The sequence below is a fragment of the Aegilops tauschii genome, chromosome 4 (assembly GCF_002575655.3).
Source record: "Aegilops tauschii subsp. strangulata cultivar AL8/78 chromosome 4, Aet v6.0, whole genome shotgun sequence".
Lineage (NCBI taxonomy): Eukaryota > Viridiplantae > Streptophyta > Magnoliopsida > Poales > Poaceae > Aegilops > Aegilops tauschii.
The window spans coordinates 59,018,560-59,042,983 of NC_053038.3; the positions used below are offsets into that span (position 1 = coordinate 59,018,560).

Consider the following 24,424-nt stretch of genomic DNA (forward strand, 5'->3'; position numbering starts at 1 on the left):
AAGTGCATATGATCCAAGTAGAGAAAGTATGTTAGCTTATGCCTCTCCCTCATATGAAATTGCAATGATGGCTATTGGTCTTGTTAACGATTGCCTAGGACAATTCTGCACATCGATCCACCATTATTCCAACTCGCTATTTACAATATTTAGTAATATATTCTAACTTTATGATAACATCACCTACTTTTATATTTTAGCTCTCCGATACCATGCGAAGTTATCCTCTTCATACCCACAACGTAGTTTTATTTCTCGTTTCTAGTTGGAAGCAAACGTTCGGTGCACGTAGAGTCGTATTAGTGGCAGATAGGGCTTGAGAGAATATTGATCTTACCTTTAGCTCCTTGTGGGTTCGACACTCCATACTCATCACTTCCACCTTTGGAAATTGCTACGATGATTCCCTGCACTTGGGGATTATCAGTGCCTCCCTGTTGTTTGATGTCTACTACGCAACCTTCTTCTTGTAGACGTTGTTGGGCCTCCAAGTGCAGAGGTTTGTAGGACAGTAGCAAATTTCCCTCAAGTGGATGACCTAAGGTTTATCAATCCGTGGGAGGCGTAGGATGAAGATGGTCTCTCTCAAGCAACCCTGCAACCAAATAACAAAGAGTTTCTTGTGTCCCCAACACACCCAATACAATGGTAAATTGTATAGGTGCACTAGTTCGGTGAAGAGGTGGTGATACAAGTGCAATATGAATGGTAGATACATGTTTTTGTAATCTGAAAATATAAAAACAGCAAGGTAACTAATGATAAAAGCGAGCGTAAACGGTATTGCAATGCTAGGAAACAAGGCCTAGGGTTCATACTTTCACTAGTGCAAGTTCTCTCAACAATAATAACATAATTAGATCATATAACTATCCCTCAACATGCAACAAAGAGTCACTCCAAAGTCACTAATAGCGGAGAACAAACGAAGAGATTATTGTAGGGTATGAAACCACCTCAAAGTTATTCTTTCCGATCAATGCATTGGGCCATTCCTATAAGTGTCACAAACAACCCTAGAGTTCGTAGTAAAATAACACCTTAAGACACACATCAACCAAAACCCTAATGTCACCTAGATACTCCAATGTCACCTCAAGTATCCGTGGGTATGATTATACGATATGCATCACACAATCTCAGATTCATCTATTCAACCAACACAAAGAACTTCAAAGAGTGCCCCAAAGTTTCTACCGGAGAGTCAAGACGAAAACGTGTGCCAACCCCTATGCATAGGTTCATGGGCGGAACCCGCAAGTTGATCACCAAACCATACATCAAGTGGATCACGTAATATCCCATTGTCACCACAGATAAGCACATGCAAGACATACATAAAGTGTTCTCAAATCCTTAAAGACTCAATCCGATAAGATCACTTCAAAGGGAAAACTCAATCCACTACAAGAGAGTAGAGGGGGAGAAACATCATAAGATCCAACTACAATAGCAAAGCTCGTGATACATCAAGATCGTATCACCTCAAGAACACGAGAGAGAGATCAAACACATAGCTACTGGTACATACCCTCAGCCCCGAGGGTGAACTACTCTCTCCTCGTCATGGAGAGCGCCGAGATGATGAAGATGGCCACCGGTGAGGGTTCCCCCCTCCGTCAGGGTGCCGGAACAGGGTCCCGATTGGTTTTTGGTGGCTACAGAGGCTTGCGGCGGCGGAACTCCCGATCTATTATGTTCCCCGAAGGTTTTAGGGTATATTGGTATATATAGGAGGAAGAAATACGTCAGGGGATCCACGAGGGGCCCACGAGGGTGGAGGGTGCGCCCAGGGGGGTGGGCGCGCCCCCTGCCTCTTGCCTTCCTCGTTGATCCCCTGACGTGCACTCCAAGTCTCCCAGATTGCTTTCTTTCCAAAAATAACTTTTCCGAAGGTTTCATTCCGTTTGGACTCCGTTTAATATTCCTTTTCTGCGAAACACTGAAACAAGGGAAAAAACAGAAACTGGCACTAGGCTCTGGGTCAATAGGTTAGTCCCAAAAGTAATATAAAAGTGCATAGTAAAGCCCATAAAACATCCAAGATGGATAATATAATAGCATGGAACAATAAAAAATTATAGATACGTTGGAGTCGTATCAGCATCCCCAAACTTAATTCCTGCTCGTCCTAGAGTAGGTAAATGATAAAAACAGAATTTTTGATGTGGAAGGCTACTTGGCATAATTTCAATGTAATTCTTCTTAATTTTGGTATGAATATTCAGATCCGAAAGATTCAAGATAAAAGTTCATATTGACATAAAAGTAATAATACTTCAAGCATACTAACTAAGCAATTATGTCCTCTCAAAATAACATGGCCAAAGAAAGTTCATCCCTACAAAATCATATAGTTTAGTCATGCTCCATTTTCGTCACACAAGAATGCTCTCATCATGCACAACCCCGATGACAAGCCAAGCAATTGTTTCATACTTTAGTAATCTCAAACTTTTTCAACCTTCACGCAATACATGAGCGTGAGCCATGGATATAGCACTATGGGTGGAATAGAATATAATGATGGGGGTTATGTGGAGAAGACAAAAAAGGAGAAAGTCTCACATCAATGAGGCTAATCAATGAGCTATGGAGATGCCCATCGATTGATGTTAACGCAAGGAGTAGGGATTGCCATGCAACAGATGCACTAGAGCTATAAATATATGAAAGCTCAACAAAAGAAACTAAGTGGGTGTGCATCCAACTTGCTTGCTCACGAAGACCTAGGGCACTTGAGGAGGCCCATTGTTGAATATACAAGCCAAGTTCTATAATGAAAAATTCCCACTAGTATATGAAAGTGACAAAACAAGAGACTCTCCATCATGAAGATTACGGTGCTACTTTGAAGCACCAGTGTGGTAAAAGGATAGTAACATTGTCCCTTCTCTCTTTTTCTCTCATTTTTTTGGGCCTTCTCCTTTTTTTTGGCCTTTCTCTCCCTTTTTTTATTCCTCACTTGGAACAATGCTATAGAAAATGATGATCATCACACTTCTTATTTATTTACAACTCAATGATTACAACTCGATACTAGAACAAAGTTTGACTCTATATGAATGCCTCCGGCGGTGTACCGGGATATGCAATGAACCAAGAGTGACATGTATGAAAGAATTATGAATGGTGGCTTTGCCACAAATACTATGTCAACTACATGATCATGCAAAGCAATATGACAATGATGAATGTGTCATGATAAACGGAACGGTGGAAAGTTGCATGGCAATATATCTCGGAATGGCTATGGAAAAGTCATAATAGGTAGGTATGGTGGCTGTTTTGAGGAAGATATAAGGAGGTTTATGTGTGAAAGAGCGTATCATATCACGGGGTTTGGATGCACCGGCGAAGTTTGCACCAACTCTCAATGTGAGAAAGGGCAATGCACCGTATCGAAGAGGCTAGCAATGATGGAAGGGTAAGAGTGCGTATAATCCATGGACTCAACATTAGTCATAAAGAACTCATATACTTATTGCAAAAATCTACAAGTCATCAAAAACCAAGCACTACGCGCATGCTCCTAGGGGGATAGATTGGTAGGAAAAGACCATCGCTCGTCCCCGACCGCCACTCATAAGGAGGACAATCAAAGATCACCTCATGTTTCAAATTTGTTACATAACGTTTACCATACGTGCATGCTACGGGACTTGCAAACTTCAACACAAGTATTTCTCGAATTCACAACTACTCAACTAGCACAACTTTAATATCACTACCTCCATATCTCAAAACAATCATCAAGCATCAAACTTCTCTTAGTATTCAACACACTCATAAGAAAGGTTTTACTAGTCTTGAATACCTAGCATATTAGGATTAAGAAAATTACCATGCTGTTTAAGACTCCCAAAATAATATAAGTGAAGCATGAGAGTTCATCTATTTCTTCAAAATAAAACCACCATTGTGCTCTAAAAGATATAAGTGAAGCACTAGAGCAAACAACAAACCACTCCAAAGATATGAGTGAAGATCAATGAGTAGTTGTATAATTATGTAACTATGTGAAGACTCTCTAACATTTAAGGATTTCAGATCTTGGTATTTTATTTCAACAGCAAGCAAAGCAAAAGAAAATAAAATGACGCTCCAAGAAAAACACATATCATGTGGTGAATAAAAATATAGCCCCAAGTAAAGTTACCGAGGAACGAAGACGAAAGAGGGGATGCCTTCCGGGGCATCCCCAAGCTTAGGCTCTTGGTTATCCTTGAATATTACCTTGGGGTGCCTTGGGCGTCCCCAAGCTTAGGCTCTTGCCACTCCTTATTCCATAGTCCATCGAATCTTTACCCAAAACTTGAAAACTTCACAACACAAAACTTAACAGAAAATCTCGTGAGCTCCGTTAGCGAAAGAAAACAAAACACCACTTCAAGGTACTGTAATGCACTCATTCTTTATTTGTATTGGTGTTAAACCTACTGTATTCCAACTTCTGTATGGTTTATAAACTATTTTACTAGCCATAGAGTCATCAAAATAAGCAAACAACACACGAAAAACAGAATCTGTCAAAAACAGAACAGTCTGCAGTAATCTGTAACTAACGCAAACTTCTGGAACTCAAAAAATTATACCAAAATAGGAAGACATAAATAATTTGATTATTGATCTGCTGCAATTTGAATCTGTATTTTATCACATTCTGGTGATTTTTAACAATTGTTTTCGTGAACAGAAAGTTTCTGGAATTTTCAGCAAGATCAAATAACTATCATCCAAGAAGATCCTATAGGTTTAACTTGGCACAAACACTAATTAAAACATACAAATACATCTAACTAGAGGCTAGATAGATTATTTATTCCTAAACAGAACCAAAAAGCAAGAAACTAAAATAAAGTTGGGTTGCCTCCCAACAAGCGCTAAAGTTTAACGCCCCTAGCTAGGCATGATGATTTCAATGATGCTCGCATAGAAGATAAGAATTGAAACATAAAGAGAGCATCATGAAGAATATGACTAGAAAATTTAAGTCTAACCCACCTCCTATGCATAGGGATTTTGTGAGCAAACAACTTATGGGAACAAGAATCAACTTGCATAGGAAGGTAAAACAAGCATAACTTCAAAACTTTAAGCACATAGAGAGGAAACTTGATATTATTGCAATTCCTACAAGCATACATTCCTCCCTCATAATAACTTTCAGTAGCATCATGAATGAATTCAACAATATAACCAGCACCTAAATCATTCTTTTCATGATCTACTTGCATAGAAATTTTACTACTCTCCACATAAGCAAAATTCTTCTCATTCGGAATAGTGGGAGTATCATAAGAGACTTGAATATTATAAATTGTTTCCACATTAAAAGAGTAATGTTCAGAAAAAGGGTAATCATAATCATGACAAGTTTTATAAATATAATCATCACTACTTCTTATAGCATAAGTTTCATCACAATAATCATCATAAGTAGCAACTTTGTTCTCATCATAATCGATTGAAACCTCTTCCAAGATAGTGGACTCATCACTAAATAAAGTCATGACCTCTCCAAATCCACTTTCATGAATATTATAAGATTCAACATCCTCCAAAATAGTGGGATCATTACTTCCTAAAGTTGACACTCTTCCAAACCCACTTTCAACAATATAATCAGCATAGGTAGAAGGCATGCTATCATCGTAACAACTTTGCATATCAAAACTTGGGAGGCTAAAAATATCATCTTCATCAAACATAGCTTCCCCAAGCTTGTGGCTTTGCATATCATTAGCATCATGGATATTCAAAGAATTCATACTAACAACATTGCAATCATGCTCATCATTCAAAGATTTAGTGCCAAACATTTTAATGCATTCTTCTTCTAACACTTTGGCACAATTTTCCTTTCCATCATACTCACGAAAGATATTAAAAAGATGAAGCGTATGAGACAAACTCAATTCCATTTTTTGTAGTTTTCTTTTATAAACTAAACTAGTGATAAAACAAGAAACACAAAGATTCGATTGCAAGATCTAAAGATATACCTTCAAGCACTCACCTCCCCGGCAACGGCGCCAGAAAAGAGCTTGATGTCTACTACGCAACCTTCTTCTTGTAGACGTTGTTGGGCCTCCAAGTGCAGAGGTTTGTAGGACAGTAGCAAATTTCCCTTAAGTGGATGACCTAAGGTTTATCAATCCGTGGGAGGCGTAGGATGAAGATGGTATCTCTCAAGCAACCCTGCAACCAAATAACAAAGAGTCTCTTGTGTCCCCAACACACCCAATACAATGGTAAATTGTATAGGTGCACTAGTTCGGCGAAGAGGTGGTGATACAAGTGCAATATGGATGGTAGATATAGGTTTTTGTAATCTGAAAATATAAAAACAGCAAGGTAACTAATGATAAAAGCGAGCGTAAACGGTATTGCAATGCTAGGAAATAAGGCCTAGGGTTCATACTTTCACTAGTGCAAGTTCTCTCAACAATAATAACATAATCAGATCATATAACTATCCCTCAACATGCAACAAAGAGTCACTCCAAAGTCACTAATAGCGGAGAAAAAACGAAGAGATTATTGTAGGGTACGAAACCACCTCAAAGTTATTCTTTCCGATCAATGCATTGGGCCATTCCTATAAGTGTCACAAACAACCCTAGAGTTCGTAGTAAAATAACACCTTAAGACACACATCAACCAAAACCCTAATGTCACCTAGATACTCCAATGTCACCTCAAGTATCCGTGGGTATGATTATACGATATGCATCACACAATCTCAGATTCATCTATTCAACCAACACAAAGAACTTCAAAGAGTGCCCCAAAGTTTCTACCGGAGAGTCGAGACGAAAACGTGTGCCAACCCCTATGCATAGGTTCATGGGCGGAACCCGCAAGTTGATCACCAAACCATACATCAAGTGGATCACATAATATCCCATTGTCACCACAGATAAGCACATGGAAGACATACATAAAGTGTTCTCAAATCCTTAAAGACTCAATCCGATAAGATCACTTCAAAGGGAAAACTCAATCCATTACAAGAGAGTAGAGGGGGAGAAACATCATAAGATCCAACTACAATAGCAAAGCTCGCGATACATCAAGATCGTATCACCTCAAGAACACGAGAGAGAGATCAAACACATAGCTACTGGTACATACCCTCAGCCCCGAGGGTGAACTACTCTCTCCTCATCATGGAGAGCGCCGAGATGATGAAGATGGCCACCGGTGAGGGTTCCCCCCTCCGGCAGGGTGCCGGAACCGGGTCCCGATTGGTTTTTGGTGGCTACAGAGGCTTGCGGCGGCGGAACTCCCGGTCTATTCTGTTCCCCGAAGGTTTTAGGGTATATTGGTATATATAGGAGGAAGAAATACATCAGGGGAGCCACGAAGGGCCCATGAGGATGGAGGGCGCGCCCAGGGGGTGGGCGCACCCCTGCCTCGTGCCTTCCTTGTTGATCCCCTGACGTGCACTTCAAGTCTCCCAGATTGCTTTCTTTCCAAAAATAACTTTTCCGAAGGTTTCATTCCGTTTGGACTCTGTTTGATATTCCTTTTCTGCGAAACACTGAAACAAGGGAAAAAACAGAAACTGGCACTGGGCTCTGGGTCAATAGGTTAGTCCCAAAAGTAATATAGAAGTGCATAGTAAAGCCCATAAAACATCCAAGATGGATAATATAATATCATGGAACAATCAAAGATTATAGATACGTTGGAGATGTATCATTGTTCTCCGGGTACACATCCTCTCTGCTTATTGCCGAGACGTGTATCAGGAGAATAGCGGGGAGGTGCTGCCAAAATTTTGCGTCGGATCCGAAGAAGAGCATGGGAAAACGAACCCAATCTACACATACTCGGGTGGGATTAGGACATATCTTTAGCTATTAGCGTCTAGGTTGCATGTACGTAATAAAAGTGACAAACTCCATTAATTGATGACTATGTACATGCTGATTTATATATATATATATATATATATTTCTTATGTGTCCAGTAGCTAGGCAAGATGAGTGATCGTGTGTGGATGTACACAGGTCACACTAGTCAGAAAGACATGACCACTGAATGGTTAACAAAAACCAAGGGGTTTCTGAGAGCCGCATTTGCAAATGGCCAGAGGACAACATGGTGCCCCTGTGCCAGGTGAAACAATTGGCACAAGAGGACAGAGGATGAAATGGGCAAACACCTGCAGAAGAGGGGTTTTACGCCAGATTATACGGTGTGGACATTTCATCGCGAGTCCGCCCAACGTGCCAGAGCTGTGGTGCTTCGTCGTCACACCGACGAGCATGGTACCAAGATGCAAGACATGGTGCAAGACTTTGATGATGCTCGGGACTCGGACGATGAGATGGAGAAATCTGCAAAGGCCTTCAAAACGTCCTCTCCATGAGCACACTGAGCTTTGTCAGCTGGATGCCATCTCACAAATAATGGCTCTGAAGGATCAATTCAACTTGGGCAGAGAATGCTACGATGCAATGATGTTAGTATTTGGACGTTTTCTACCCAAAGGCCATGTACTACCTGCAAATTTGTACCAGTCAGACAAAATCCTCCGTGCTCTTAAGATGCCCTATGAGAAGATACATGTCTGTGAGAAAGGATGTGCCTTATTTAGGGTTCAGTATGCGGACTTGAACTATGTCCCATTTGCAAGTCATCCATGTATGTTGTGGTAGACAACGGTATGGGTGAGAAGACGCAGACCAAAATCCCCGTTAATGTTCTTTGGTATATGCCAATCGTACCAAGACTTCAACGTCTTTTCATGGTCGAAGAGACGGCCAGACAAATGACATGGCACAAAACGGGCAAAAGAACCCAACTAGATGCAGATGGGAAGCTGATGATGGTGCACACATCGGATGGTGAAGCATGGAAGCGCTTCGTTGCATAACATGATGACAAAGCGGCAGATCTGAGGCATCCTCGAGTCGGCAATAGCACGGATGGGTTTAGTGTGTTTTGGCCTGACGGCAGCCCAATACAGTTGTTGGCCCGTATTTGTCTTTCCACTCAATCTCCCCCCCTCCCCCCGTACAGATTATGCAAAGAAAGAACATTTTCTTGACATTGATAATTCCAGGGCCCAACTATCCGGGGAAGAATATGAATGTGTACATGCAGCCGCTGAAGGACGAATTGCAAGAAGCCCGGGATAATGGGTTCAAGACATACGACGCCTTTAGCAAACGGAACTTCATAATGCGTGTCTGGTACATGTACTCGACGCATGACTTGCCGGCGTATGCGCTATTCGTTGGCTGGTGTGTGCATGGAAGGTTCCCGTGCCCCACATGTAAGGGAGCTCTTGAGTTTCGTTGGCTTCAGGCCGGTCGCAAGTTTTCTTACTTCGACATGCATAGACAATTCCTGGATCCTCGCCATAAGTTCAGGAAAGACAAGAAGAACTTCATCAAAGGTAGAGTTGTCAAAAACTCTGCACCACCTATGTTGACAGGCCAAGAGACCCTGGATTAGTTAAACTCTCTCGAGCCAGATCCAGAGCATCCAGGGTATTTCAAGGGGTATAATTCGAAACACGCCTGGACTCACAAGACATGCTTGTGGGATCTGCCTTACTTCAAAGGCCTCCTTTGCCCACACAACATCGACGTGATGCACACTGAGAAGAATATCGCCGAGGCACTTTTTGGTACATTGTTCGGCATAGATGGGAAGTCAAAGGATAATACTAAGGCTAGAGTCAATCTGGAGGCGCTATGTCATAGACCGTTACAAAACATGCAACCACCGAAAGGAAAGCAGAACTGGACAAAGCCAAAGGCATGGTTTAATCTTGGAAGGCCAACTATGAGGGAAATTATCTTGTGGGTGCAACAGCAGTTGATGTTCCTCGATGGGTATGCAGCGAATCTAAAGAGAGGAGCGAGTCTTGATAAATTGAAGATATTTGGTCTCAAGAGTCATGATTGGCACATATGGATTGAGCGGGTAATGCCGGTGATGTTGCATGGCTTCATCCCTGAGGATGAATGGCTAGTACTGGCAGAGCTGAGCTATTTCTTCCGTGTTCTTTGTGCGAAAGAACTATCACCTGGCCTGCTAGAAGAAATGGAAGAGTTGGCGCCGGAGTTGATCTGCAAGTTAGAGAAGATCTTTCCGCTGGGCTTCTTTAATCCAATGCAGCACTTGATTTTGCATCTCCCAACCGAGGCAAGATTGGGGGGGGGGGCTGTGCAAAATCGTTGGTGCTACGCAACTGAGAGGATGCAGAAGACACTATGAGCAAAATGTAAAAATAAATGTAGAATAGAAGCATCGATGGTTGAGGCATTCATTACTGAGGAGGCAGTGAACTTCGTGATAGCACACTACGAAGCCAAAAATCGTCATTTGCATAATCCGAAGCCTCGGTACAATGCTGACGACCCTAAAAAGGGTGGATCCAACCTCAGCCTATTCAAAGGGGATCTCGCACCAGCCGGTGCTTCTAATTCCTTAATGTTGGATTTCAAAGAATGGCAGATCATTTCGTTGTATATCTTCACCAACCTAACAGAAGTGCGGTCGTACATCGAGTAAGTTCTCGGTACATTATTTCGCAACTTCTAATTCCTTTGAACTGCTCTTATTCCCGGATAAATTTGATATAGTCGATACGTCGCCAAATTCTCGTATGGAGTGGTGATCCAAAAGGATTCCATCGAAGAGTATGAGCTTCTGGCAAAGCATGGAGGCGGCTATCCCGGTTTCATCTCTTGGTTCAAACAAACGGTAATTTCCATTAGACCATTTCATTTCTTCGTATAATTTGCGGCTAATGCAACAATCCCTTTCGTATTAAACTTGTAGGCTAATTCAGAGTTTATGGGCGCCGATTTGAGACAAATCGCTAATGGTTTTGACTTTAAGGTCCGTTCATTTGACAAATACGGCATCAACGGGTATCGCTTTCGTACCTATGGCAAAGAGCTATCTATGGCTGACCGAAAGTCTACAAATTGTTGTGTCTCTGCTATCGGCGAAGGAGATACCGAGTTTTATGGAAGAGTTGAAGCAATTTATGAACTTCAATTCTATGGCGCAAACCCACCAAACGTCGTAGTCTTCAAATGTTATTGGTTCCAGCCGAAGGAGACTAGAAGGACTCATGAACACTTAGGGCTAGTGGAAATCAAACAAAGCACCCATTTGGATGTTCCCGATGTCTATATTATGGCTCAACAGGCAACCCAAGTTTTCTATCTACCGTGGGCCTGTCAAAGTGATCCAAATCTCAATGGTTGGGATGTAGTTTATGAAGTGCCGCCACATGTTAGACCACCTCCCCCAATGAAGAGGATTATGAACCTCACATTAACCCAAACACACATGAAGGAGAATTCTTCCAAGAAACGCGTCTTTCCAAAAAAACGTTTCAAGAACCGCTCTACTTCACCCCAGAACATTGAAGTAGACAGCGACAGTGAACCCGACTTCACCCCTGAGCCGGAACAAGAAAAGCCTGAACTAGAAGAGGTTACTGCTGTGGATGACCTGTCAATGCTTGACCGATTACGTAAACGTGTCCTTCCACATGATGATGCATTTATTAATGATGATGATGGGCACGTCATTACCGATAGTGATGATGATGATCCATTTATTGATCCCAGAGCATTTATTGAACCCGACGATCCAGATTATTATTAGGTATTCAATTTTTTATGTTGTACTTGATTTATATAGTTACTTGTATGATTGTATGATTTATATAGTTACTTGTATAATTTTCTTACTTTGTATGATTGTTTCTTATACATAGTGCCATGGTCTTGATGTCCGTCCCCGTCGGCCCTCGCCCGCTTTATGATTCAGATGTGGTAAATTCTCTTTTATAACTATCTATTGTATTTCGCATTTATGACAATTATGGCCATCAAGTTGACATAGAGATATTTTAATCTAGGAGGTATGTGAACCGGAATTTGAAACCGACCCTCTTGTCGAGAAGTTAAATTTAGTTGAAAAAGAAAATGAGTATTTGAAAGAAAAAATTAAAAAAATTGAAGAAGAGAAGATGACATTGGAGTTGTATGTTGCCGATGTCATCGATGATCACAAGATGAAGATGAATGCAACGCGCTTGAAGATGGATGCAATGCGCCTCAAGCTTAAGAAGATTAGAAAATATGCCATTGATAATGAGGCTTGGTATCATTATGCCGTTGGATCAATTGCTACCTTAGTTGCGATCTTCATCTCATTTGTTGTGATGAGGGTAAGTTTTCTCTAGTGTTTTTCTTAACAAATGCATACTAAGCTTATTTTCCTCCTAAATGGCATAATTACCTAAGTTAGATAAAAAATGAGCTATACCTACGTAAGTTGGCTCAAAAATGGCATCGTCACCTAGGTTACCACAAAAAATGACCAATAATTACCTAAGAAGAAGATAAAGAAGAGGAGAGGAGAAAAACAAGGAGAAGAAAAATTCTTCTTCTTTTTCTTCTTCTTCTTCTTCGTCTTCTTCTTCTAGCTAATCTTCTTCTTCTAGTCTTCTTCTTCTTCTTCTTCTTCTTCTTCTTCTTCTAGCTAGTCTTCTTCTTCTTCTTCTTCTTCTTCTTCTTCTAACTTTCTTCTTCCCCAATTTGCAGATTTGCTTTCAATGAGGAAGCTTGCGTTCATGGAGTCTACTTTTCTCCTTGTGCTTCCTTTTTGTTTTGATTTTGTAGGATGAACAATGTGAAACTTGCTATCTATATATGTATGTATGGATGAAACCATTGTATGCTTGTTGTTGGATATGTTGGCTAGCTATATATGTTGCATATAGACTTTTGATTTGGTATGTATATGTTTTGGATGATCATATCCATATGACAGGGATATGATTTGGTATGTATATGTGTTGTTATGCTTGTTGAAAGTATTTTCAAATGTGTGTGTGTGTGTATGTGAAATTGAATGAATTTAAGAAAAAACAGAAAAAACAGGGGCTGTGCAGGCTCTTTGCCGTCTGCTGGCAGACGGCAAAGAGCTTTGCCATCAGCCAGCAGACGGCAAAGCTGCCACGTGGCAGCTACCTGTGCAACCTGGGGTGCACTGGACTGGCCTATTTGGCAGCTTTGCCGTCTGCTGGCAGACGGCAAAGACCTTGGCATCTTTGCCGTCTGCCAGCGGACGGTATAGCTTGCCATGTGGCAGCTACCCGGGGGCGTCTGGGCTGGCATATGTGTGCGCTTTGCCATCCGCTGGTAGACGGAAAAGATGCAAAGGTCTTTGCCGCCCGTCAGCAGACGGCAAAGCACGCCGTTAACCCCCTAACGAACCTAAGCTGCCATGTGTACCGTCCAGGCTCTTTGCCGTCCGCTGGCGGACGGCAAACACCATTTCATCTTTGTCGTCCGCCAATGGACGACAAAGAGCCCTTTGCCGTAGCTTATTCAGTTGGACCTGTTGCCGTCTGCTGGCGGACGGCAAAAGCTTTGCCGTCCGCCAAGCACGCCTTTACCGTCCGCCATGGCAGACGGCAAAGTGCCCGATTCCTATAGTGACGTGGCCATGCTGGCTGGCCGCCATTGTGGCACAAGTTAATGTGTGTAATGGCAATGATGGCGATGTATGGGGATGAGTGTGATGATCTTGAAGTCATGCATTTTTTTAACCGTGAAGTCATGCATCAAAACGAAGTTCTCAATTCTGTGAAAAGCCTAACTAATGCTTTGCAACATTATACCTTAGGTACTATTTTGTTGTGTATTCGATGCTTCCTAGATGGATCATTTTGAACAATGCAATTTAGATTCAACTCAGTAGGCTTGTGATAGTTTGTGATTATGGTGAATATAGTGTATGTACTTTGGGTGATGTGTAGTTGTGTAATTGTGAGATGTATTTGAAATGCTAATATTCCGAGATAATGTTAATACCATTGATTATTATGAATCCCCATATCAAGCAATATCAGTCGATGAGTAAATACCTGTTGGTGGGCAAAACATACCCAACTGCTCATGGTTGGCTTATTACCCGATCGTATCATTTGCTAAATTGCACGCAAGTTAATAACTGGAGAAGGAGAGAAAATAAAATAAAACCAAACCAAACCAAATCAGGTGGACGGCACGCGTAGGGTCATTCCCCTTTTTCTCCCTATGAAGAAAGAAAGTCTTCGGTTTTGGTGCTGATTGTTTATTTATTTACTGTTTAAAGCGCAGATTTTTTCCATTCAAATTTCACCTAGATTTTATACAATTTTGGCTCCAAATTTGAAAAAAGAATAGTTGTCTTTGCTCTAAAATCAGAAACAAGACTTCTATGGATTTGACTTTTTTTCCTAAGGCAAAATCCAACACCCTACTCTCATCGGCCGAAGTGCCGAACCGGTGGTGCCAACTTTCTTTTTGCAATCTTTTTGACCAAAAAACCTCCCGCTTATACAAGACGGGCCTACAAGTCTATGACCGAACTGATACAGTGCGAGCCTAGGGCCGTAGAGTCCCATCCCATCAGAGCAGAATGAGAGGGCAAATCAAGGCATCCTACAGGCGTTCCGTTCGGTGGCTCCCCTTTGCTTCTTCTCTCCCTCCTCCGCTCTTCAAGTTCCAGCAACACTTCAGCGTTGTGAGCATTGAGTACTCCCTTCCGGCCTGCATTGCAGTAAGTCCTTCGCTGTTCTGTGCTGCCTAGCCTTTTGTGTATCTCTTTCCCTGTGCATTCTGCTTCTTTTCCTCCAGTCCTTTTGTTGGGCTCAGCAAGATCTGCTGCCGCTTAGACAAAGGAAACTTTCAGAAATTCCCACACGGAGAAGCTATACAGGTTTCTTTCTTGTTGGAGATCTGGTAACTTGATGATGGATGCGTGCAGGGGCTAAGCATTTAGGCGCTTGTATTTTGCTTGAGCTCTGGCTGTGGCTGGTCCTTCCCGCCAGAAACTCTCTGTACTCTCTGTACTCTGTTTCTTGATTCTATCTTGATATACCACAAGCAGTCCTCATGCATGATTCGGAAAAGAAAAATTGATGAGTAGTGGCAGTCTAATACGAAGTGCTGCAGATGATAGCAAGATTTTCTTTCGCTGCCAGTGCCAGCCATGATCTATGTTTTTCTGCTTACAGGACATTAGTAGGCGGCGAGATGAGAAAGTCCTGTGTGTGCTGCAAGAGATACTGGACTCATTTGCATGGAAAGGTCAAGTGTTTCGTCGCGCCCATGGACAGAAACTCTAGGCATAGCATGGTAAGATCATTGAACCAGTAGCGATAAGACATGTTTTAAGCTAAAACTAGTAACCATTAATTTTTTTGGCAGATCATACCAGAGAGCTTTGTGAACTATTTCGGGTGGAAGCTATCAGGAACCATTGAACTAGAAGCCCCCAATGGTAATGTGTACGATGTTCGAGTTACTGAGCGTAGGAATAAAACATTTCTCAGATCTGGGTGGGAGGCGTTTGTCGACGCCAATTATATAGTAGAAACCGACTCGTTGATGTTCCGATACCGTGGAAATTGTCGCTTCAATGTTTTGGTCTTTCATTCTAGTGGTTGTGAGAAAGTGGTGTCATGTGCTCGCATGCTGACCAATATTAGTGATCAAGAACCAAGCACAAATTCTAGAGACATTTCAACCAGTTTCAGCGATGGTAATACTCATTCGTCAGCTAGAGGACGATCAGATGATTGCCAGAGTGGAAGCTCAGGCCACCGTAGAAAACGACCAAAGAAAGATGCAATATCCTCACCTTCGGAGGATTCGTCAGGTTAACTATACAGTTGACTTGTAACTATTGATCACATCATATGGTACCATTTTACTGCAGTAACGCAGTTACCCACCCTTACTTTTGAACTATTTCACAGGAGAAGACAGTCCATATGAGCACGAGTCATCTAAATCGGAAGATACTAAACGTATTGGAATAACACCCGAGCATGATGATACAGACCCATACATGATGTCACTGGGTGCCCGTCTAACGCAAGGGCAGAAGAAGAAAGTTCTGGAGAAAGTTGGAGCCATTGCATCAGATCTGCACATCTACGTCGCAGTCATGAACAAGACCAATGTCCGACGCTCCCTAGTAAGTCTTGTCTAGAATAATATTCTTCTGATTTTCAGTTGATAGTTACTTGTTTTGAGAGAAATCAGTCCATATAAGCAACTATGCTACTACCACCCATAGTTGTTTCAGCAACAGTCCATAGTTGCGGGTTTGCATTTTATTCTAATATGTTATGTATTCTGCGTGTATATGAACAAACAGACCTTTGCCACAAAATACTGTGACACGTACCTTCGGAAGGGGAGCCGGAGTTTGGTGTTTCAGGCAGAGGGGAAGATCCAGCAATGGCATGGTGGGTTGCACGTCACCGATCGTGCCCTGAGGATACGTGGAGGCTGGACTTCTTTTGCCAGAGACAACAACCTGCGGGAGGGGGACATCTGCCTCTTCGAGCTGATGAAAAACAAGGTGGGACTGAAGAAGATGATGGTCTATATCATTCGCCGTGAGCGTTGCTAGGTTAGTTTCACGCTCTTGACAAGAGGCAGAGAGGTCTCTGCTCTTTGTGCTGCCATTTTGTATGTTGCTTGTAATGGAGCTCTTTGCTGCTTTTGTGATCTGGAAGTAGAACTGTGGGCATGGCCAGTCTGTGGAGTAAGAAACCTATATCTGTAGTAGCTTAGTTTCAAACAGACCGTGATTTCTTACTTTCCCTGGCAGCCTTATTTTGTGGCATGAAGTTTAAACGAGTAGTTGTGTTGACCAAGTTTGTTTGAGGAAGCCACTTGATTGTTTGTATCCTCTGAAGTTTAATGAACTCATGATGCCTAGTTTCTTAGTTCACTTGTTTACTTCCCTAGGGTTGATGCAAATTCATTGCATATTAGAATGTACTCACTACGGTAAATCCAACCATAAAGAATGTCCAGGAATTAGTGAGAAAACGTTCAAGATGGTGGGAAAATTCATTTGAATGGGTGGATCTTGCCTTCACTAGCTTCTGGTTTTTCTGGCCTAAACATATACAGCATCAAAATCGGCTATGAGAGCTGTGGCATAATAGGATTATGAAACAATTAATGTGCCTGAAGAATAAATACGTAATTTTGTTTTATACTGTTTTAATCAGTTTCAACTATATTAGGGTCAGACACCATTATTTTGAAATTTTAATATTCGCAATCTTAACAAGCCCAAAACCAATTGGGCTGTTAGGTTTGTTCACGTAGAAACCTTTCAGTTTTTTTTATCTCAATGGTTAAATTTCCAAAAGTCTTGAATTCCTTTTTTCACCATTGAGTGGTTTGAACATTTTCAAGTTTCAAAACAAATCACCAATGAGTGGTTTGAATAATTTCAAGTTCCAGTTTATTTTATACAGAATATCTCGCTTTTTTTGTATTTCCATGGTTTAGAAAAATCTTGTTCAGAAAATTTCATGGTCTTCACTTCTCATTTTCCCCATGGTTTATTGTACTGTTTTGCATGGTTCGTTTGTTTCTCGCAAAAAAATCAACTTTGCATTTCAACATCGGTACATGGTTTGAGTATTTGAAAAACTAACTTCCCTGATTTTGACCTTTAACACCCGTTCAATGAATAACACGATGACGATTTCATTTTTGCATCACCATGGATTCCTTCAATTTGGTTGGATCATGCAATGTCGTCACTCTTCCATGATTGCCCAAGGTTATCTAATCCGCGGGAGGTGTTGGTGCTAGGGATGGTGAATTGGTGACATCAACGAATTGGCAAGCTTTATCGTACACTTCTTGTTTGCTAAAATTTTGGGTTCTGTGATCGGTAGCAACACAAACGATACGCAAAATGGAAAAGGTTGTATTCAATATGATTGAAATAAGCTAGGGAGAACGTTCACCTGCAATCTCATATGTGCACGTAGGATCAAACCGCTCTAATCATTTAATCAGCGTTTCTCAAAACATTCAGCACAATGGTGACGGTTTAAAAAAATGTGGTGGTTTTTTGAATTAGGGTCTCCAATTGTGGTGGTTTTTTGCAATTTACGAGAGAGGCGCGACCGAAAGGATTTTTTGCTGAGAGTTGTCTTATGTGTAATGAACCAGAGAGAGAGGGGATGGAGAGTTGGTAGGTGAAGAAGAGGGAGCAAGTGAGAGGAGGGGATCAGAGAGATGAGGAAGAGACCGAATCAGCTTTCTTTCCAAGTCATGCCTTTCCTAGCCGCTTACAAGAGCTCAAGTACACGCCCATTATATTGGGCCCAACACGATTACAAGGCCCATAGCCCAATTCAGCCCAATAGTGGCCTTGCACTTCAGTGCATCACTGTCACGCTGCATCTGATTCAATTAACTGAACTTGAGGAGCAGGCGTGACATTTGCCCCCTCTTGAGCGGCAGCATCGTCCTAGATGACGACGTCAAGGTAGCGGAGGCGTAGAACGTCTTGGTCCTCCCAAGTGGTTGCGTCCGTTGGTAGGGTGGACCACTGGATTCGGAGATGAACGACGCCCGCAGATCCTTTCTTCACCAAGAGGCACTCCAGGATGGCAATGGGGCTGAACTGCAGAGCTGTGAGGTCCGGAATCTTGGGGAGCTCGGAGAAGACTGGGGAGTAGTTGGGGGTGAACGGCTTCAGCTGCGACACGTGGAAGACTGGGTGGGTTCGGATGTCCGGCGGTAGCACCAGGCGATAGGCGAGGGTGCCGACGCGCTCGCTGATGGTGAATAGCCCGAAGTACTTGTACGCCAGCTTGCGGCAAGGACTACTGGCGACAGAGACTTGAATGTATGGCTAGAGATTGAGGAGAACTTGCTCACTGATGGCGAAGGGCGCGCACGAAGCGATGCTTGTCCGCTTGAAGCGATCTTGAGCGCCGGCGAGCCATGGACACAGTAGCTCGGTGTGGGTCGTCCAGTCGAGGACACCGGTCGTTGCATTGGGCGATAACTTGTTGCTGAAGGTGGGGAGCTCTCCTAGATTGGGCTCCCTGCCATAGAGAGCCTTGGACGGCGAAGAATTGTAGAGAAGAATGGTGTGTCGAATTGTACCAGAATTCCACGGCGGCGAGCCATTTGCGCCATTGTTTGGGCGGTCGTGGACGGCGCACCGAAGGTACATCTCATGGCATTGGTTGACGCGCTCGCTCTGATCATCAGTTTGGGGGTGGTACGTGTTGGGAAACGTAGTAGAAAACAAAAAAATCGCGCCTACGATCACCCAGGATCAATATAAAGATGCATAACGTATTGGAATCATGATCGTTACCTTCACCGAGTTGTAGCGGAAGAAAAACGTGTTGGTGTAGATCGTACTTGGAGTCCCTTGAACCGTCGATGAACGATCCCTTGTACCTCCCATGAACATCCCCTCGAACCGAAGACCGAAAGCACGTCCCCTCTATTTGGTTGCAAGCGTGCAGCCTTCACGATCCGGCAACGCTTCACTGTCCAGAGCTAATCGTCGCCGGAGATTAGAGAGAGGAGGTTAGAACCACACTGGACTTCATTATGAGGACAAGAGGATTAGCCACGCTCTAATTAGTCAACCAGTACCAACTAGAACGTGAACTAGAAGACCTATAGGAGGCTCCAAAAACTGTGTATCCAATAGAGCAAAAACCCTAGTATACATAGGTTGGAGGAGGAGGAGAGGGCAGCCACCAAGGGGGAAAGTCCCCCCTTGGGGCGCTGGCCATGGGGAGGGAGTCCTACTCCCTCCCCTTGTCCAATTTGGCCCCCCACAAGGAAAGGGGGGCGCCTTCCTACTTGGGCCATCCTTTCACCTATTGGTATTAGGAAGCCATACAATTGTTTGTATCCTCTGAAGTTCAATGAATTCGTGATGCCTAGTTTATTAGTTCACGTGTGTACTTCCCTGGGGTTGATGCAAATTCAGTGCATATCAGAATGTACTCACTGCTGTAAATCCAACCACAAAGAATATCCAGGAATTAGCGAGACAACATTCAAGAAAGACCGAGTGAAACATGGCGGGACAATTCATTTGAATGGCTGGATCTTGTCTTCACTAGCTTCTGTTTTCTTCTTTCCTTTTTGGCCTAAACATATACAACATCAAATCGGCATGAGAGCTGTAACATAATAGGCTTATGAAACTATTAATGTACCTGAAGAATAGTTTTTTGAACATTGGTTCGTTTGTTTCTCACAGAAAAAACCCACTTTGGATTTCAACATCAGCACATGGTTTGAGTATTTTTAAAACTCACCCCGATATTTGTAAATTTTCACCTTTCACACCTGGTCCATGAGTAAAACGCCAACGACTTTAAATCTACATCACCACGGATGCCTTCAATTTGATTGCATAATGCAATGTCGTCACTCTTCCATAATTGGCCTAGGTTATCTAATCCGTGGGAGGTGTTGGTGCTAGGGATGGTGAATTGGTGACATCAACGAAGTGGCAAGCTTATCATACACTTTTTGTTTGCTAGATTTTGTGTTGTTGTGATGGTTGGCAGCACAAACGAGACACAAAAGAAAATTAAAAATGCCGTATTTAATATATTTAAAATAAGTTAAAGAAAACGTTCACCTGCAATCTCATATGTGTGTGTAGGATCACAAGATAACCAATAGGCATTGGTATGAATAGTAAATAAAATTTAATTTGTATGAAATAATAGGTCGGACGTCCATATGGCACCTCAAACAAATGCCATCACACTGCAGGATACAATGTCCAACTTCAAACCCTTTGATTCATGGGGCTGTCATTGTTATTAAGGCAAAACCGGACCAACACAACAACGTTTTGTGACTATGTCATTCCCAAGGATTTGCACCGGTCACCTCACTTCACTGTATTGTCCTTTCATGGTATTCCTTTCATGCCTCCTTGTCAATTTCACCATTGTGTCGATCATTGAAGCGTAGGATATTAACAGGTCTCTCCTAGATCAAGGAGAGACAAAAGACTAAATCATAGTACCAACATGTACGTCATATTATGGATCCCATCAGTAAAGCGTATGCGGCTTGCGAGGCTATGCCTCCACCTTTAGCCCGAGGAGACTACTCGTTTATCATAAGCGCCATAAATACAAGAGCCATTGCAGAATGGTGAAAGTGCATCTAATACCCTTGGTGGATTTGAGTAATGAGACTAATACTTTCAGTATTTTATCTCGGGAAAATTTTGTTAGATTGCAACAAAGGAAATGAAAGGTGAACCCCATAAAATTATCATGAAGACAAGTGTTGGCAATGCCAAAGATTCTCCATTTTCATCTTAGTGATCCAAGATCACATTGATTCCATAGGCATGCCGATACTATCATAAGGGTATGAGTATGTTGTGTGAGTTTCTTTCTCTCAGTGTTTAAAAACCAACTCCAAAAGCCTTCATTTTCTCCACTAAATATCCAATTTCCACACCTCACAGTTGCCTAGCTCTTCCAGTTGGAACTGCGAAGCAGGTCATATCCAGATGTAGCCATTGCAAACCCTAGCCATTTGGAGCCGCCAATTCCTACACTTAGAACCACCAAAGCGTGTGGCCAACCTTCTATTTCCCTCTCAAAATTTTCGACCCCCCCTTTAAATTTCTGGAAGCGGTTACAGAGAGAGTGTCGTAGTTGCGGTAGTAATCTCAGAGCCTCCAAATGCTATCCCTTCGGAGAGTCCGAGTTATTTGAAAGTTGCCACCTTTTGTACAAGCTGAAGCCTCTGAGTAGATCACTTCGGAGCTTCCGAACTGTGTTAAAGTGTTTGTAATGGTTAGATCCTGGTCCAGTCTTTATATAACCCTACCTATCCACCACCTATCCCATCAGTTCACTCAAAGCAAACCCCACTAATACCCTATGTTCTTAGAGGGAACTCCACCTCCTTGTGCTAATTTCAAAGGGCTTTCTACTCCGACTATCCAAGCCAATTTTTAGACCTAATCCCTCTTTCCTTTCCACTCCTGCTTCTCCAATCCAAAAGTCAAATCTTGAGAGATTTTGAGTGTTTGGGAAATTATCTGTTGAAGTGCAAGAGCAAGGGATTCATCACCTAGCAGCTTCAAGTTTGTGAAGAAACCAATAAGTTTGTAAGGGCCCGAGATTTCCTACTTCATGAAGATCTAAGCCGAGTGAGGCTATTCATTCATGGGCGTCAGACATGGTTGCATAGATTGGTTTCTCCTTTGTAGACCCTTCGTGGGTGTGTTTCCTCGTGGCATTGTTCCTTAGTACTCCCTCCGTCTGAAAAAGCTTGTCCCTCAAATGGATGTATCTAGCACCAAGTTAGTGCTAGATACATCCATTTGAGGAACAAGCTTGAGACAAGCTTCTTCGGACGGAGGGAGTAGAATTGAAAATCGGGATCCTTGTGATCTTAGATCCTTCATGGATCGATGGCTCCATTAACTTGGAGTAGGATAGCGCCAACTGTATGAACCATGGGAAAAAGCTTCACCGAGCCACCATGTATTTGCATATATCCAACTCTATTCTTACTATACACTCTTGCATGTCTTTAATTTCCACATCCTATACTCTTGTAGACTTGCATGTGTAGGTTGCTTGATAGACAATGAATCCTTGATAAGTTGAATTTGGTTTTGGCTTTACCGCCTAGGAGAGTATGGTGCCTAATGAAGGAAACTATCACCATAGAGGTCCTTACTTTAATGGTTCTAACTTTGGTAGTTGAACATACAAAATGAGAATGCATATTCTTGGTCATAATCCCATCGTTTGGATTGTTGCTCATGTTGGCTTGCAAGGTGATTTATTTCAAGGTAGAAAGTTCTGGATTGTGAACCTACCGCCGAAGAAGTGAAGATGCTTCAACATGATTCTCAAGCATGTGATATTATCTTCAATGCTTTATGCCCTGGAGAACTCCAATATTAGCCATTTTGATAGTGCAAAATTTTTTGGGGACACTTTGGTGGAAATGCATGGAGGTATCGAGTCCCTGAAAGAGTCCAGCTTGATGTTCTACAAGGTTAGCTTGATAAGTTTGGTGAAGCAGCCACCGAGATGTACTCTAGGCTAGCATTCATCAACAATGAGATGGCCAACCACTACTGCAGTATGCTGCTAATGTGACACTACAATCAGAGACCCTTCGATGAAACTGCATGTGATGCATTAATCGTAAACGATGATGTAATAAAATCGTGAAAAAAGATACAAAATGTTTGTGATGGCGGACACATCGAACACGATTCAGATTATCGTTGCCTGTGCGATGCGTGGCATACAGTTCACTCGAATGAACTGTTTGCGATGAGCATAATAGCAGAAACGGTCACACAGATGAAGGTGTGTGAGCATACAGTTTACTCGGATTAATTGTTTGTGATTAGGAAACACAACATAAACGGGCATCCGGATCAAGGTGTGTGCGATATATGACATATAGTTCACTCGGATGAACTGTTTTTGATGAGCCAACACAACATAAACGGTTCAACTTAGCAAGACATGTGTGATACGCGGCAAACAGGCTAGTAATCAGAAATGTGTGAGAAGACCGATAACAACACAGACAATTCCTTTTAACAAGTCATGTGTGTTGTGGGCAAACGCTTGCTGCTATAAAATTGTGAGCGATTGATGAAATCATCACCGATAGGTTCCATTGTTTAGTCCGTGTGCGGTGTGATTTGTTTTGTCCGCACAACATCTACGCTCAGAACATCAACATATATAATTATAAAAACATGATTGCATAACCAAATTAAGCATACAATTACATAAGTGACTACATACATAGCATTTCCACACCAAAGTAAGCAATTACATGCATACTAAACTAGGAGAAATGAGCATCTAATCATCTACTTCTTGTTGTGACGACGCCTGCCATTGCTCTTATTCCAGATGGATCCCTGGTCGTTTTGGGGAAGGAGGCACTTCCTCATGTCAATGATCCGCCTATACATCTCGTAGCTCGTGTATGCCTCCTTGGCCGCGTACATGACGTTAGCTTTGTCGAGTTTCTCCATCCAGGCCGAGTGCCCAACACGCTTGTCCTTGTTGCGGGAATCCTTCATGTCTCTATATTAGGGGTCGATCATGGCCTCATCGAGGTGAACCAGTGAGTCCTTCTCATGCTTCTTGTTGTCCTAGATCTTGTATTGGCCTTGGATGTCGACAAGATTCTAGCAGGCGATGCCCAAATTGTTGAGCACCTTTACATCATTGGTGATGTCCACCGTAGCGAACGTGTAGTGGGGGCTGTTGACAAACCTGGCGAAATGCTCGCAAGGCCTTGTGTCCAGGCAGTAGTGGGAGACGAGGACGTCACTGCGCACACACATCTGGGCGACGACGACCTTGTGACGAGACCTGGCACGAGCGCGGGTGTACTCGAGGTTGAACCCGACCACCTTGTACTTCGCCTCAGCAAGCAACAGCTCCACGGTGTGGATGGAGTTCTCCACCCAGACTGGGTTGTTGGTGTACACCACCGAGAGTTGCGTGAACCTTCTGTGGGTGTCTACTATGGCATACATGGTGAACTGCCATCGGCAGCCG

At 42.6% G+C, this 24,424-nt stretch overlaps 2 protein-coding genes across 2 annotated transcripts; one reads left to right on the top strand and one right to left on the bottom strand.

Annotated features, from left to right (window-relative positions):
* The first annotated feature begins 14,485 nt into the window (after positions 1-14,485).
* On the top strand, positions 14,486-16,777 carry LOC120962751 (B3 domain-containing protein Os03g0619600-like). Its single transcript, XM_045227384.1, has 5 exons — positions 14,486-14,595; positions 15,053-15,173; positions 15,246-15,696; positions 15,797-16,017; positions 16,201-16,777. Exons 2-5 carry the CDS (start codon positions 15,072-15,074, stop codon positions 16,456-16,458), a joined length of 1,032 nt encoding a protein of 343 aa, XP_045083319.1. The 5' UTR covers positions 14,486-14,595; positions 15,053-15,071; the 3' UTR covers positions 16,459-16,777.
* Positions 16,778-18,330: 1,553 nt separating this feature from the next.
* On the bottom strand, positions 18,331-19,044 carry LOC141021653 (uncharacterized). Its single transcript, XM_073497505.1, has 2 exons — positions 18,736-19,044; positions 18,331-18,675 (listed from the first exon to the last, which is right to left on the bottom strand). Exons 1-2 carry the CDS (start codon positions 19,042-19,044, stop codon positions 18,331-18,333), a joined length of 654 nt encoding a protein of 217 aa, XP_073353606.1.
* Between the last annotated feature and the right edge of the window lie 5,380 nt (positions 19,045-24,424).

What these genes read in the sequence shown, in the direction of transcription:
- LOC120962751 (XM_045227384.1), top strand. Translation starts at nt 15,072, where the DNA reads ATGAGAAAGTCCTGTGTGTGCTGCAAGAGATACTGGACTCATTTGCAT. An exon ending in GAAACTCTAGGCATAGCATG is followed by an intron (nt 15,174 to 15,245) that starts GTAAGATCATTG and finishes TTTTTTTGGCAG; the next exon opens with ATCATACCAGAGAGCTTTGT. An exon ending in ACCTTCGGAGGATTCGTCAG is followed by an intron (nt 15,697 to 15,796) that starts GTTAACTATACA and finishes ACTATTTCACAG; the next exon opens with GAGAAGACAGTCCATATGAG.
- LOC141021653 (XM_073497505.1), bottom strand. Translation starts at nt 19,044, where the DNA reads ATGTACCTTCGGTGCGCCGTCCACGACCGCCCAAACAATGGCGCAAAT. An exon ending in CCTTCGCCATCAGTGAGCAA is followed by an intron (nt 18,676 to 18,735) that starts GTTCTCCTCAAT and finishes CCTTGCCGCAAG; the next exon opens with CTGGCGTACAAGTACTTCGG.